The sequence below is a fragment of the Oryctolagus cuniculus genome, chromosome 2, assembly GCF_964237555.1.
Source record: "Oryctolagus cuniculus chromosome 2, mOryCun1.1, whole genome shotgun sequence".
Lineage (NCBI taxonomy): Eukaryota > Metazoa > Chordata > Mammalia > Lagomorpha > Leporidae > Oryctolagus > Oryctolagus cuniculus.
In genome coordinates this window covers 90552062-90568325 of record NC_091433.1, presented here as the reverse complement: position 1 = coordinate 90568325, position 16264 = coordinate 90552062, and the positions used below count along the sequence as shown (strand labels likewise).

The window sequence follows — 16264 nt, the reverse complement described above, 5'->3', positions numbered from 1 at the left end:
ATGATAAAGCAGGGTGAGCAGAGCAGGTGAAAGTAGACTTTACTGAGAAGCAGAGACTCCTGCTAGCCAAGAGGGGTCCCCAAGGGAGAGGTCCCTCCAGGTCTGGGTACTGAGAGCTTATAGAGGGAGTGCATATCAATTGATCAATCCTTCTACATAGTTTTCATACCAAAAAGGGTCCCTCCTTTTTATCCTATGTCTCTTGTGTGGAGATCATGGCTTCTGACCAGTTAGCAAACGTTACCATGCCAGCCACCTGAGAGATGTGACAGTCGAGAAATATTGTTGACCTGACCAATTAAGGCAGGCTATGCCCACGTGATCCATGGCTAAGCACTCGAGACACGCTGCTTTGTGGGGTGCTCTGGTGTGGTGCCACAGCCCAGTTTCTCATAGGGTTACCCATGGGTGTGGGACCCACAGAGTTCCCAGCTATCAATCTGTTCATTTTCTTGGGGGAAATGTCTTTTGTCTCATCAGCGGATGGCAGGTTTCACACAAACATTGGTTCCTTATTGCCACAGGGGCATTTTCTAGCTACCAAAGCTCCTCACAATAACTAAGTGTTCAAAGGGATTCTGCTGTAGCTGTAGCCACTGCTTGCAGTGTGGCCACTCACAGCCGTGGTGATGAGATGAGGAATCTCTTCCAGACCAACAGACGTCAAAGAGCCTTAGACATTTGGTGAGGTTTCCTGTTTCTCCCATACTGCACTTTACCTGTCATGACAGACGGATGGGAAAACACAATAAAGAAAAGCAACCCCCTCCTTTCTACAAGGCAGAAGCAACCATGGGTAAATTTTTGACACGTTCCCTTCCAGTCTTTTTCACATGTACTTTCCTATAGCTGACATTATAGTACACACGTACAAGGCTGCCTCCAAACATGCATGGAAAATGGAATTAAAATAAATATTTAGGTGCCTAGTGGTTAAGGAACATACCATATGTGGTGTGTGGTATGCGGTTCTGCCCAAAGCAGAACACCAGTGCTGGTGCTGTGAGCATTCGGGGAGTGAACTAGAATATCGAAGATCTCTCTCTCTCTCTCTCTCTCTCTCTCTCTCTCTCGGCTGTGTGTGTGTGTGTGTGTGTCACTCTGCCTTTCAAATAAATTAACCCATTTAAAAAAGAAAAAACTTGCTGCTGACTGAATTATCGAGTTATAGCTTAAATTTCCAGTGAATTCTATCATTTGCAATACAATGACAATTGAAAACCAATCAAGTTACCAAGGGTTTCTGAGCACTTACCTGATTTCCAGGGGTCTAGTCAAATTTCAGTTATTGACAACCATAAAGAGAAAAAGAAAATAAGAGACCAATTTAGTTTGTGAACCAGGTATACTTTCTAGGGCCAACATGTGCAGGGACACACGCGTTCGCATGCGAACACGTACAGCAGTCATAGCCACACACATCTGGATCATGGCCTGCCATATGACTCAGAGTGAGCCGTATCTGGATTAATTATTGCATTGCCCCTAAATGGTGGATATTACCACAAACTCATCTGTTTTGACTCGACTTCGGGCAGATTCTGCCCTCTAGCAACATTTTTCCCCCTGGTTTTCAAAGCTCGTGTTTCATGTCATTTCTCGGAAATTCGAAAGGACCCGTTGTTCAGGTCATTCTTCGACCTTTGCAGTGGGCTTCTGCGTCTTGTCATTTCACTCCATGCAGGATGCTTTGCTTCTATTTCCTGCCAGTCCTTATCCTCACACCAGGCCTATTTAGAAGACTCCAAAGCCCAATTACCCAGAAAGAAGCCCTGGGGAGAGCTAGGATTGTGTCTGCATCTCTGGGATTAAACTAGCCCTGCACTCTAAGAAACTCAACTTTTTTTTTTTTTCCTGAATTTTCTACATTGCCAGTTTAGATCAGCTGTTTCCCCCTCCACTTCCCTCTCTCCTCCTTTTCTCTTTGAATCATAAATCCAATGTATTCAAAGACTTGACTAGATTCATTTATTTATTTTGACAGGCAGAGTGGACAGTGAGAGAGAGAGACAGAGAGAAAGGTCTTCCTTTTCCATTGGTTCACCCCACAATGGCCACTGTGGCCGACGCACCGTGTATATCCGAAGCCAGGAGCCAGGAGCTTCTCCTGGTCTCCCATGGGGTGCAGGGCCCAAGCACCTGGGCCATCCTCCACTGCACTCCCGGGCCACAGCAGAGAGCTGGCCTGGAAGAGGGGCAACCGGGACAGAATCCGGCGCCCCAACCAGGACTAGAATCCGGGGTGCCAGCGCTGCAGGCGGAGGATTAGCCTAGTGAGCCATGGTGCCGGCCGACTAGATTCATTTATGCACATGCATTTATAACTTCTTTCCACCCAAATCCAAGCCAGAGTCAGTAAGTAGCCTCCAACTTTGTTATCCATGCAGAATTGGCCAAAGATCACAATGAATAGTTGTAGAAAACACAAAATTCAGGACTCAGAGGAATCAGAAACATGAACTGACCCCATCTTGCTTCTTCCCAGGCACACACACATAGTCCTGAAAGCTAAGGTGTCTAACAGGTGTTTGAGCCCTCAGAGCTGGCTCCCACCACGTCGTCTTGCAAGCCTGCGATCATTATGCTGATGGAGTTCTCCCTCACCTGCAACCTCATGGTCCCTTCAGCGGCTTAATCAGCTGTAGAACCAACTACGTCTTGCATTTGTAGCCTCAATTTAATTTGGCTTTGAGAATGCACTTCAAAGGGAAATTCAACAGCTTACCTTTTCTACCACATTCTAGCTATTCCATTTCATGTCTGTCCAGTACTCACACTATTTCTTCTGTAGACAAATGCCCTATTCCCAACCCAACTGTCAAAACGAAAGGCAGTGTAAACTAAGTGGAATAGATGGCGTTATTAACCAAATTCACGACTCAAACATATCTGGAGCACCCAGTCTTCATCCTACCACAATCATTCATTTTGGCCACAATATTGATGACTGCTGAAGGATGTCCCTGGCCCTGAGCTGGTTTGCATGGAGGGCTTGATAGGAAAAAAGACAAGCTGGTGATAAACTATGAGTGGAGTCTGATTATGCAGGAGCTTGAGGGTCAGGCTGAGGTCCTCAGATGTGATTGAAGTACAAACAAGAGAAACTTGCCTGGGCCAGTTGTGGATTCATAATGGACACTTCCAGGGCCTATGGTTTTTGAACCTGTATTCGAGTTCACCTCTTGTCTGGAACCATAAATGGGCAATAAACATGAATGTCCCCTAATCATAAAATAGCTAAAGCACTCCGGGTTCTTCCTGCAGGGAGAGCTAAGAGTCCCAAGGCTGACCTTTGCTGAGTTTCAGTCCCTGGACACTCACGGCTTTCCCGCCCTTCCTTACCCTTCTGGGTTTTTCTTCGTCCAGTTTGTCAGCACCAAGTCTGAGTGGACCAGGATGGGAGGCAGCCCCAAGATGCTGGAGACCTCAACAAAGGGAAGGGCAAGATTTCTGGGCAGCACCTTTCAGAAAGAAATCCAGACAGTTAGCGTATCCTGAGAAGGCAGCAGAGGAAATGGCCATGGGTGTCTTATCTCATTAATACCACGACGAAGAAATGACCTGGGGACTTTGATCACCAGACTGGTCCCACGGTCACACACCTCATGCATGTCTTTCTGTGGACAACTCGGCAGAATAATGGCTCATGAGTAGCCACCGCAGTACGGATGAGAATGACAAAGCTAGAAAAACCACACACATGAAGTATAAAATAAACCTAAAATAAACCCTGAAGATTGACCATGCAAAGAAAGGCATTACCAAAATGTTTAAACATAAACTGTAGACTGAGGAGACTGAAGAAAAAAAAATCTGTCCACCACCACCTCTCTCTCTATCCACACACACATCCCAGGGTGCTCCCAAAATACCTGAAGAATGGAATGAAGAGTGAAGTTTATTTTGGTGGGAAAAAAAATCTTGAAACCCATGCATAGTTCTGTGCTGCTAACAGCTCAAGGAAAATGAAATTCAAAGATATGTTTTGGTGCAGAAAGTTTGAAATCTGTGAGTAACCCCCAACCCCCATGAAAGATGTTCTCAATGGCCAGGAGTGGGTCAGGACCAAGGCTGGGAGCTAGGAACTCAGTTTGTTTTTTTTTTTTATGACAGACAGGGACTCAGCTACTTGAGTTAGCACCTGCTGCCTCCCAGGGTGTGTATTAGTGTGGAGGTGTAATCAAAGGAGAGCCAGGACTGGCCCTCAGGTACTGTGATGGGGGTCAAGGATGTCCTAGTGGGTGTCGTAAATGCTGGGTCCTATGTCTACCCTGATAGATATAGAAATATTGAGAGCTGTGTGTGTGTGTGTACCTGTCAGAGAGGCCAGAGAAAAGAGGGAGACAGCCTTACCTGCCACAGCTCCAGAAAAGCCACTTGGAGCTGTGCGATCCCTACCCAGGGTCAAAACTACACTGGCGCAGATGCAAAACCAACCAACCAACCATCCTCAGACTCCCCATCATCCAAGTCCATTTTCATGTCCCCTGGAGAGAGAAACACCTACGCAGGACTCCCTGTGTCTGTCTTTGCTTTCCCTTAGACTTTTAGTTGAAAAAACAAGAGCTTTAAAGAGGTTTCAAGTTTGAACGTGAGACAAACTCTCCTGCAAAGGCAGGCACGGGGGTGGGAGGGAGAAAACGTGACAGACAGTCTAAATCTGGAGATGGGGGAAGGGGGCAGGGTCCACAGGTGAGGAGCCCCCCTGGGCAGTCTAGAACTGCACGGACACAGCTAGAAGGAAGCTGGACACTTCCTCCCCTTTGCTCTAGATCATGGTTTGGAGAGCCGATGGCACACGGGCGCCCCCTGGGATGTTCTGTCCTGTAGCCAGACCTCAACTTCCTAACACCTGACGCACAGCTTGCAAGAAACAGGTGGCAGGAACGACACACGAAACATCCAAGCCAGTGCTGTACTTTCCTTTTCCTACAATCCCACACGTTGGCCAGAAGGACACAAGGGAACACTGATGCTGGAAACACGCCCTGTGCTCTCCAACCGGTCACACCCCAGTTTACGGGAAAGGGACACCTAGGAAAAGTACACGGCGTCGGAGGTAGAAGTCTGCTGGACCCAAGGCGCAGATCAAAACTGTTAAAAACGTTATGCAGAGATAAGAAGAGATCTCAACGACCTGCCAAGCTGGTGTTATACATGAAAAGCAGTGTGTATATATATATATATTTTAATATACAATATATTATATATTATATATAATATATATTTAATGCATGTTGTAAACGCCAGTGTGTGCTTCTGAGCAGAGAAAGCTCCGTTAATAGGGCGAGAAGGGCTGGATTCTAGATCTTGGCTTTTCCATTCATTTGCCTTAACATGCCAAGGCATTAAGTTCTGCCATCCGCAGAGCGGCCAAATGCAGTCCTATCGGCTTTACGATAAGCGACCCGAACAAGTGACACGCACGGAGTCCAAAAGTACTGTAATTTTTTTTTTTCACCGCAGCATCTATCTTTCCAGGCAGCTCTTCAGACATGCTAGGAAGAGAATGACAGCGAGAATACAGATCCAACCCTGACCAAAGGGAGGGATGATTGGCAGCTGACAACATTGGCTTCCTAGTGGGAACGAGGAACCCCTCAGGGCAAGGGGCCCTCTGCCTTCGCCCAAGCACACCCAACACGAAGCACGCAGGGCAGCGCCTTCTCGCGGGCCTGGGGGCCCACCCACGTCAGCCCTTACCTTCTGGGGGTGCGCGTCGCCTTCCTGCCACACGTACCCCATGCTCAGGAAACCCAGGACCAGGTGCGCCAGGCGCTGCTCCCGGTACGTCCTCAGGAGCGCGCAGCTCAGCAGGGGCATCTGTTGGGAGAGGGGGTCCCCAGGGTCCTTAGAGGGGGTGGGCTCCCCGGTGCGAGGAAGTCAGGGACCTCCCCCTCCCGCGGCGCCCAGGGGACGGTTGCGGGTGGCTGCACCGCCAAAGCTGCCCTGTCCGGGCCGCAGGTGTGCTCGGCCACCTCCGCGCTCTCCAAGGGCCGCCGTCGCGCGCGAGCGCTTCCCCTGCCTGCCGCCAGGGGGCGCCGCCGCGGTTCGCGGGACTGGGAGCGGGCACGTGTTTTGTAATCTAGTCTTTTCCACTTTATAATGCATTCCCTTCTCTCTTCTGTTCCATTCCCTATTGTGTTCTATTCCGTAGTCTCTAATATAGTCTATTCTGTTCTCTGTTCTATTCTTTATTTTATTCTATAATATCTTCCATTCTATTCTATATTTTATTCATTCTATAATATATTCCATTATGTTATTCTATAATATATTCCATTCTGTTCTATTCTGTATTCTATAATCTAGTCTATCCTATTTTATAATCTGTTCTAGGATATGTTCTATTGTATTCTAGAATTTATTCTGTTCCATTCTATTCTGTTATTATTCCATTCTATTCTTTACTCCATTTTATTCTATAATATATTCTATTCTGTATTCCATTCTATTCTATTCTCTGTTCTATTCTACATTATATTCTATAATCTATCCTATTCTATAATATATTCCATTCTAGTCTATTCTAGTCCCCTATTCTATTTTGTAGTCTATTCTATAATATTTTCTATTAAATTCTATATTCTACTCTGTTCTACAATATATAGAACTGTAATATATTCTGTAATATATTCTATTCTAGTCTGTTGTCTGTTCTAGTCTATAATATATTCTATTCTCTATTCCATTACATTCTATTCTATTTAATCCTGTATTCTGTTCTAGCCTAAACGTTTTTCCATTATATCCTATCCTATCTATTCTGTCATTCTATCTATTCCATTCTATATTCTATTCTACTCTTTTCTATTCTGTTCCATTCCATATATTCTATTCTAGTTTCTATTCTAGTCTATATTCTATTCCATTGTATTCTATTCTGTACTATTCTACTCTGTTCTGTTCTCTATTCTAGTCTATACTATTTTATCCTATTTTCTATTCTGTTCTGTTCTATTCTATTCTCTCCATTTCATTCCATTCAATTCTCTCTTGTATTCTGTTCTCCACTGTATTCTATTCTATATTCTATTGTATTCTATTCGACTGTTCTATTCTATTCCATTTTCTATTCTATTCCATTCTATGCCATAGAAGTAGATGCAATAGTTTTATTTCATGTTTTCTGACAGCTACAAATTTCAAAAAGTGGAAAACATGTAGAATTAGTTTTAAAAACAACACACTCATATTTTATCATAATCAATATATCAAAAATATTCTCAACACGAAGTCAATAGAAAATCATTAAGGTGTTTCGTAGTCACTTTTGCAAAATGTCCACAATCTGATCAGTGCCTGGCTTGCCCCAGGCCCATTTTAAGGGCTACCCACAGTGCAGCCTGCAAGTAGAGAATGAAGTCCAAGTTGAGAATGTTTCTTGTGATTACAGAGACATGTTTTTTTTTCTGGAAACTTCTGGCTCATTCTAGAGTCTCTCCCTGCTACACAAAATTAAAAAAAAAAAAAAAAAAAAACCTAAAAGGATCAAAAAATGGAGAAAAACACGTGTAGTGGAACTTTGTTTTTCCCTGCGCAAAGGAGAAAGAGGGAGAGAGTTGTGGTCCTGCTGTTGCCCTCAGCTAAGGTAACTGACTAGATATCATATCGCTTCATCATCAGATAGAAAGTACAGACTTCACAGAAACAGGTTTGCTTAGTTTCATCTAGCCATAAAGCACTTTGTGCATTGCACAGCAGTCAACAGGCACGTTATTTCACGGTGCGGGTTATGGCATTTGCAAGGCCTGCCAGTCACCTGCTTTTATTGGCCAGATTGACCCTCCAGAGAAGTACAATGCCTCCTAGAGTGCTTTCGTTCTTAAGTTATTAAGGTAATAGGTCTCGGGGCTGGCGCCGCGGCTTACTTGGTTAATCCTCCGCCCTCAGCGCCGGCATCCCGTATGGGCACCGGGTTCTAGTCCCAGTTGCCCCTCTTCCAAGCCAGCTCTCTGCTGTGGCCCGGGAAGGCAGTGGAGGATGGCCCAAGTGCTTGGGCTCCTGCACCCACATGGGAGACCAGGAGAAGCACCTGGCTCCTGGCTTCAGATCGATGTAGTCAGATAGGTGTAGCTCCAGCCTTAGCGGCGATTTGGGGAGTGAACTAAGGAAGGAAGACCTTTCTCTCTCTCTCTCTCTCTCTCTCTCTCTCTCACTGTTTAACTCTATCTGTCAAAAATAATAATAGGTCTCTGTAAAAGTATCAAATACAGATATGTATCTGTCCATCTAACACTTTGTAAGTACAAAGTGGCTTCTCTAAGACCAGACACCCCCTTTCCATGTAATCATCATTAGAAGTTGAGTGTCTACAGTTATCTATCTACAAAAATACTCACAAATTTTAAATAATTGTCCAATCATCAAACACATTGAATATATAGCATTATAATAAACATTCATAAAGTGTGTACATCATGTGTATTTCATATTGTTACTGTTTTCAGTAAACTGGATGGAAATGCTAGATAAAGAAACAGACACACACATTGTCAATAGACGGATCGTTTTCGTTTGTTTAGCAGGTCTAATTATTAACTGAAATTTAGGGGATTTTTAGAGCTTTCTTTCCTGTTTATTTTGCTACACCAATTACTGCAATAAACAGCCTGGCTTCCTCATCTTTGCCCTTCTGAGCAGGCGAATCCGCACGGTAAATTAAGAAAACTGGAATAGCTGGATCAGGGCATGTGAATCTTTAGTTGTAGTGGACGTTGTAACACTTGCACGGCAGAGAGGTTCTGCTGCTTTGTTTTCTGCCTTCAACTCACGCTGTCCACGTCTGCATCCTCATTAATGCAACCCTGATGCTCACTTTTCACTCCTTGCCAACTGATAGCCAAATTTAAATTTCACCCTTTACATCTGTATTTGTGGTGTGTTGCTAAGATCGAGTGTTTTTGTATGTTTATCACCAATTTAAATATCTCTTTTTGTAACTTAACTATCTCTATCCTTTGCCCTTCTTTTCCTGTTTGATCATACTATTGATTTGGTGGAACACGTTTTGTGTTAATGAATCTTAATCTTTGATATAAAGGCCATAAATTTTACTGTCGCTTATTTGTCTTTGGAAAAAAGGTTTATTTATTTATTTGAAAATTAATGGGCCGGCGGGTTAACACCCTGGCCTGAAGTGCCGGCATCCCATATGAGCACTGGTTCCAGTCCCAGCTGCTCCTCTTCCCATCCAGCTCTCTGCTGTGGCCTGGGAAAGCAGTACAAGATGGCCCAAGTCCTTGGGTCCCTGCACCCACGTGGGAGACCCGGAAGAAGCTCCTGGCTCCTGGCTTAGGGTCAGTGCAGCTCCGGCCGTTGCAGCCATCTGGGGAGTGAACCAGCGGATGGAAGACCTACCTCTCTCTCTGTCTCTACCTCTCTCTGTAACTCTGTCTTTCAAATAAATAAAATAAATCTAAAAGTTAAAATTAAAGTTACAGAGAGAGATCTTCTATCTGCTGGTTCATTCTCCAGCTGGCTACAAAGGTTGGTGTTCAGTCAGGCCTAATCCAGGAGTCAGGAGATTCTCCGGGTCTCCCACATGGATGCAGGGGCCCAGGCACTTGAGCCATCTTCTGCTTCTTTCCCGGGCCATCAGCAGGGAGCTGGATCAGAAGAGGAGCAGCCATGACTCGAGCCGGCGCCCATATAGGAAGCCGGCACCACAGGTGGTGGCTTTACCCGCTGTGCCGCAGTGCCAGCCCAATCGTTTGCTTCCTAATAATTTATTTTGAGCATCCTCTGAGCATTAGTTGGATTAGTCATACACATTATCACAGAGTTGTTATTCATACTTTGTTTTAAAGTCTGTGAGCACAAAATCGATCACGTTTGATTGCCGAGCCAGCTGGTAACTGTGGGGCTGCTGAAAAAAGCAGACCACTATTCTTCCCTTAAGACGGGGTGTTAAGAATCTTTTTTTTTTTTTTTTTTTTTTTTTTTTTGTAAATGAGATGGGACTAAAAACGAAAGACATGAATGTGTGAGTCTCCATCCTATTGCGACAGCACCAGCTCAAGGCTTATGTTCCTCAGTGATTCTTGGCAGATTCTGGTCTCAGGATGAGAGAGGTGCCGTGGTTTTGAGGAAGCTGTTGAGCCATGTGGGGATTCAGTTATTACGGCAATCACTGGCTGGCCTAGAAATCCAACAGACCTATAGCAGGCTAAGTGTTAAGCTGATAATTTTGTGCAACCAAACATCCAAATGGCTCTTTCTTAGAAAAAGGTTCCCAGGGCTGGCATTGTGGTGTAGTGGGTAAAACTGCCACCTTCGACACTGGCATCCCTTATGGGCACCAGTTCAAATCCCAGCTGCTCCTCTTCTGATCCTCTCTGCTTATGGCCTGGGAAAAGCAACAGATGACCCAAGTGCTTGGGCCCCTGCACCCACGTGGGAGACCCAGCCATCTGGGGAGTGAATCAGCAGATGGAAGATCTCTCTTTCTGTCTCTGTCTCTGTCTCTGTCTCTCTGTAACTCTGCCTTTCAAATAAATAAATCTTTTTTTTTTTTTTAAACTTAAAAAAATTCTTGGCAGACACCGTGGCTCACTAGGCTAATCCTCCACCTGAGGCGCCGGTATCCCAGGTTCTAGTGCCAGCTGGGGCGCCGGATTCTGTCCCGGTTGCTCCTCTTCCAGCCCAGATCTCTGCTGTGGCCCAGGAGGGCAGCAGAGGATGGCCCAGGTCCTTGGGCCCTGCACCTGCATGGGAGACCAGTAGGAAGCACCTGGCTCCTGGCTTCGGATCAGCGCAGCGCGTCAGCCGCAGCGCACCAGCCATGGCGGTCATTTGGTGGGGTGAACCAACAGAAGGAAGACCTTTCTCTCTGTCTCTCTCTCTCTCTGTCTAACTCTGCCTGTCAAAAAAAAATCCTCCTATTTAAAGAAAAAATGCCAATGCTCACTTAACTTGTGAAAGCAATTGATTTATTTATTTGAAAGGCAGAGTTATGGGTGTCGGGGAATACAGAGAAAGAGAGGGGGTAAGGGAGAGAGAGTGAGAGAGGTTTTTCATTTTATGGTCACTCTCCAAAAGGCCAGGATGGCAGGGGCTGGGCAAGGCCGAAGCCAGGAGCCTGGACCTCCACCCATACATTGCAGGGGCCCAAGCATCTTCTGCCGCTTTTCCAGGCACATTAGCAGGGAGCAGGGTAGGAAGTACAGCAGCAGGGACTCCCCCCACCCTCAGCCCCCAGCACTCATGTGGAGCAACCTGGACTTAACCCACACTTTTATGGATGCCAGAGTCACAGGCAGTGGCTTAACTCCCTGTGTCACAATGCTAGCCCCTTGTTTGATGTTTAGAAGTAGGGAGAGAGGGCAAGCGTGTTGTATTAATTTCCTAGACGGCCTTAACAAATAAACCAAATGGCTTAAAACAGCAGAAGTTCACTCTCACAGTGATGGAAGATGAAGGCCAAAGTCAAGCAATCAGGAAGGCTTATTTCTTCTAGAGGCTCAATCTTGGGGACAGTCTGTCCCACATCTCTCCCAGGGTCTGGTGTCCAGCAGTCCCTGGTGTACCTTAGCCTGCAGATGCTGCACTCCAACCTCTGCTTTGGCCTCCACATGCCAAAGTGTGTATGTCCAAGTCTCCCTCTGTATCAGCACACAGTCAAACTGGACTTCAGGTTGTGCTGAAATTCACTATGACCTCAGCTTGTCCACTGCAAACACCTCCTCTCCAGAGAAAATCACCCTCACGAGTTCTACGTGGACGTGAACGGCGGGGAGACTCTGCTGACCCCACTGCAACTGTCCAGGGTTGAGTTCCGTGCCGTGCTGCGAGAAGCTCCGATTTAACAAGCCCTTCCTTTCCCCTATGGCAGCTTAACCAGCTGAAGCCCAGGCAGAGCAGGCACAGGGCCACCAGGCTCACATGCTGAATTCTGGCAGGCCCTCCTGCCAATTGCCCCGGCAATCCCGGCTTCCCGTCTCTGCTGGGCTGATGTGGGGAGGAGGGGTTACGGGGAAGGTGTCTTTTTCCTTTGGTTGAATGGCTGGAATAGACATATTTGTGGGTACTCACTTTGTTTTACTAACGTTTTTATTCCATTGCCAGCACTTTCCTTAGTTTTCCTAAACTTATCCATAGGTTCTATTTCTTCTGCTTCTTTTTGCATTTCTTTGATTAGGTCTTGCAACAATGCCTAGGTTTCATTTGTCATCTTCGTAGACATCTTCATAGATCGTCTCCCACTCTTCTTTGACAGGGTTTTAATCGTGTGCTCTGCACAGAGCAAATGTTCAGGGAGCATATTTTTTTTAAAGATTTATTTATTTATTTGAAAGTCAGATTTAAACAGAGAGACAGGAAGAGAGAGAGAGAGAGGTCTTCCATCCACTGGTTCACTTCCTAGTGGCCGGAGCTGCGCCGATCCGAAGCCAGGAGCCAGGAGCTTCTTCTGGGTCTCCCACGTGGGTACAGGGGCCCAAGGACTCGGGCCACTTTCTACTGCTTTCCCAGGCCACAGCAGAGAGCTGGATCGGAAGTGGAGCATTCGGGACTTGAACCGGCACCCATATGAGATGCCGGCATTGCAGAGGCAGCGTTTACCCACTGTGCCACAGCGCCAGCCCCCAGGGAGCATTTTTCAAGAGAACTTGTAATTACAGACATGGGAGATGAGTCTGTCCTCAAAGGTGGGAAACTTCGCTTGTATCCCTAAAATCATGTGGCACCACAAACTAATACGATTAAGATGGTCAGAGAAGAGAATGGAGAGGAGCAGTCAACATCTGTTGAATATTATTCTGCGGCAAGAGATAGGAAAGGGCCATCTCAAGAGTCATTTTACTTCCACGTGGCTCCCAGACTGACTGAAGCCCACTGTGCCGTCATCAAAATTCCCTACAGAACACAGTATATTGCTGACCAGTCTAAGCCAAGAGCCCCACCAGGTAGCAGGGACGTGGGCATGTACTGAGCGTGCACCTGCCAAGCACCAGTGATCGCTGCCCAGCTCCTTGCTCTGCACCTTGCAGGTGGGCGGACTCCGTTTAGGGAGTTCTACAGCAACTCCTCTAACCAGTCTCGGCGTTGTTCTATATCAGTGCTCATAATAGGACCAGGAGTTTTTCTCATTTTGTAAATAAGGAAGTGGGATTACAGAACAAAGGAACTCTTCCAACATAGCAACAAGATACACACCAGGGCTTCATGAATCAAAATTTACATTCTGTGCCTTCCACTCTCTTATATCTTGTGAGATAATGGCAGTTTTGGGAGGCCGGGAACTATCATTGTTCCTATATACTATAGGGAAAAATTGCTCATCTTATATGTTGTTCGTATACATAAATATATATGAAAACTTAAGTGGCATCAAAAACTATCAATTTTTATCCCTTCTCAGCCTTTTGTTTAAGATCAAGTGTAAAAACTCTCAATTGTTTCTACAGAGTCCGCAGCCAGCCCTGTCTTTGTCACCTGGAAGTTCTCTCAATTCACCCCTACTATCACACCCAGGATAGAACCCACTAAGGCGCAGAGCACAGACAGAGTGACATGGAATGAGGACCCTGAGAACTTGTGTGCTGGGCCTTCCCAAGCCACGCCTTCGCCAGGAGCTTGAATAAACTGTCCAGCCAGATTCTTGTTCCAACAATCATTGGCCGAGTGCTTAATATGTTCCAGGTATTGTTTGTGCGTCCTCTGGGAACTCTTGGAAAACTCGTGGTCAGGAGGAAGTCATGTTGCTCTCCAGGAAGAAATGAGCGAGCTTTGTTGACAAGCTCCATGACAATGACAGATTCCTGGGTTGACTGACCTGGCTGCACCAAGGCTACGAAGGAAAATAGTGCGACTGTGGCATAGCGGGTTAAGTCGCCGCCTGCAGTGCCTCCATCCCATATGGGCACTGGTTCGAGACCCAGCTGCTCCACTTCCGACCCAGCTCTCTGCTATGGCCTGGGAAAGCAGTAGAAGATGGCCCAGGTCCTTGGGCCCCTGCACCCGTGTGGGAGACGCGGAAGAAGCTCCTGGCTCCTGGCTTCAGATCAGCACAGTTCCAACCGTTGTGGCCAATTGGGGAGTGAGCCATCAGTTGGAAAACCTCTCTCTCTCTCTCTCTCTCTTTCTCTCTCTGCCCCTCCTCTCTCTATGTGTGACTCTGTCTTGCAAATAAATAAATAAATCTTAAAAAAAGGAAAAGTAGCATTAGGCATGATAATAAGATGGTGAGACTGGGGTAAAGACAAGGGTAAAACATGCTTACCTTGTTCACGTGAGCTCGAAGCTGTTGACTCTCAATTAAGTGTGCAAGCTTGTTGGCGATTTCCATCCACGGCCTATAAAGATCTGGAAGTTCTTTCTGCACACAAAATAGAAATGTGTCCATGTGTTAAAACTGAAGAAAAGCTGCTTTCAGATTTCAGTCTTTTTTTGTTTTTAGATTTATTTATTTATTTATTTGAAAAGTCAGAGTTACAGAGGTGGGAGGAGAGAGAGAGAGAGAGAGGGAGAAGAGAGGTGCTTCCATCCACTGGTTCACTCCCCAAACAGCTCAGTGGCTGGGGCTAGGCCAAGCTGAAGCCAGGAGCCAGGAGCTTCATGTGGGCCTGCCATGTGGGTGCAGGGGCCCAAGGACTTAGACCTTCTGCCATTGCTTTCCCAAGTACATTAGCAGAGAGCTGGGTCAGTTAGTGAAGCAGCCAGGACTCCAACCAGCGCCCATATAGGATTATGGTAGGTGGCAGCTTAGCCTGTTACGCCACAACACTGGTCCCCTAGTTTTAGTCTTAAGGAGAATTCAAGTCAGTTCAGTTCAGTTCAGTTCAAGAAACATTGCCTGCACCTGGACCAGACGCCGCAGGTACACAAATGACAGATACGCACTTCTTTTCTTTCTTTTCTAACTTTTCTTTTCTTTCTTTCTTTCTTTCTCTCTCTCTCTCTCTCTCTCTCTCTCTCTCTCTCTCTCTTCCTTCCTTCCTTCCTTCCTTCCTTCCTTCTTTCCGATCCTGATGAAGCTCCTGGATCCTGGCCCTCGCCGGGCCCAGTGCTGGCTGTTGCAGGCATCTGGGGAGTGCACCAGCAAATGCAAGGCCTCCCCCTCCATCTCCCTCTCTCTCTCTATAACTCTTGACTTTGAAGTACATAGATAAATGTTTAAAAAAAAAAAACCTTTACTTTTTAAAAGATTTAGTTATTTATTTGAAATGCAGAGTGACAGATAGGAAGAGAAAGAGCGTTATCTTTCATCTATTCATTGATTAACTCTGCACATGGTTATAGCAGCCAGGCTGGGGCCAGGCAGAAGCCAGAAGCTTGGAACTCCATCTGGGTATCTTGGGCCATCGTCTCCTGCTTTCCCAGGAAATTAACAGGGAGCTGGATCAGAAGCAGAGCAGCTGGGACTCCAACCAGCATTCGGTATGGGATGTGGCTGTTACAAACGGCAGCTTAACCCGCTGTGCCACAACACTGGTCTCTCTCAGGCTTATTAATGTGGATTCGTTTTACTGGAATTCTGCCTACACACTCCTTGTCTTTAAGAAGCAAATGGTGTGTGTAGTAAGGAAGAAGTGAACGCAATCAGAGGTATCCTGGTAGGGCCTCATATGTTTGACTGCTGCAATCTTAGTGTGTGCAATCTCAAGAACTTGTCAGGAAAGAGGAAGTGCCTTGGTGATTTTGTCAGCTGTGTGGGGAACGACTTACAGAACTATGACATCGAAACCAAACTTGGTGTGTGGAGATGACGAGTTCAGATGGAAACTGGAAAAGGTTAGAGAGGAATGGCGGAGAGGACAGCAGTGTGTGTCTCTCCAGACTGAATGACTCATTGTTGCTAAAGCCCAAATCTCCAGAGAAGGGATAGTGCAAGATAAATCTAGAACGTTCTGCAGAGTGCTTTCTGTAGAAGACATGAGGGTTTTCCTTTCACAAAACTTGGTGACATGGTTTGTTGAGGATTTTAGAAAGAGAAGCTTGTAGGGATTTAGGATAGAAAGAGAAAAGGGGAAAGAAGCCTTTGAAATGCTGTTGAAGGAATAAACAAAGATAATGGCTGTGAATGTGGAAAGGAGAAAGCATGTTATCAAGATACGTTTGGAAAATAAAATGGAACTGGTAATGTTGATGGAACTTGGAGACAGGGCCTAGAGAAAGATTTCCAGGCCAAACAGCATCACATTTTTTTTAAGATTTTTTTTTTATTTATTTGAAAGACAGAGTTACACAGAGAGGTAGAGACAGACAGAGAGAGAAAGAGATCTTCCATCCCCTGGTTCACTCCCCAGATGACCACAACAGCTGG

General features: G+C 45.9%; 1 protein-coding gene across 5 annotated transcripts in view; it reads right to left on the bottom strand.

The window, feature by feature from the left end:
• Window positions 1–16264, bottom strand: part of IDO2 (indoleamine 2,3-dioxygenase 2) — a 62689-nt gene that overhangs the window by 33228 nt on the left and 13197 nt on the right. For 4 of the 5 annotated variants that reach the window (XM_002720799.5, XM_051832295.2, XM_008273931.4 and 1 more), the window contains 4 exons: window positions 14222–14317; window positions 5704–5823; window positions 3343–3461; window positions 1256–1270 (listed from right to left, as the gene is read on the bottom strand). In XM_002720799.5, the coding sequence (XP_002720845.2) occupies window positions 1256–1270; window positions 3343–3461; window positions 5704–5823; window positions 14222–14317 (350 nt within the window). The remainder of the gene's footprint in view (window positions 1–1255; window positions 1271–3342; window positions 3462–5703; window positions 5824–14221; window positions 14318–16264) is intronic. The other variant, XM_008273930.4, reaches the window with a different exon arrangement.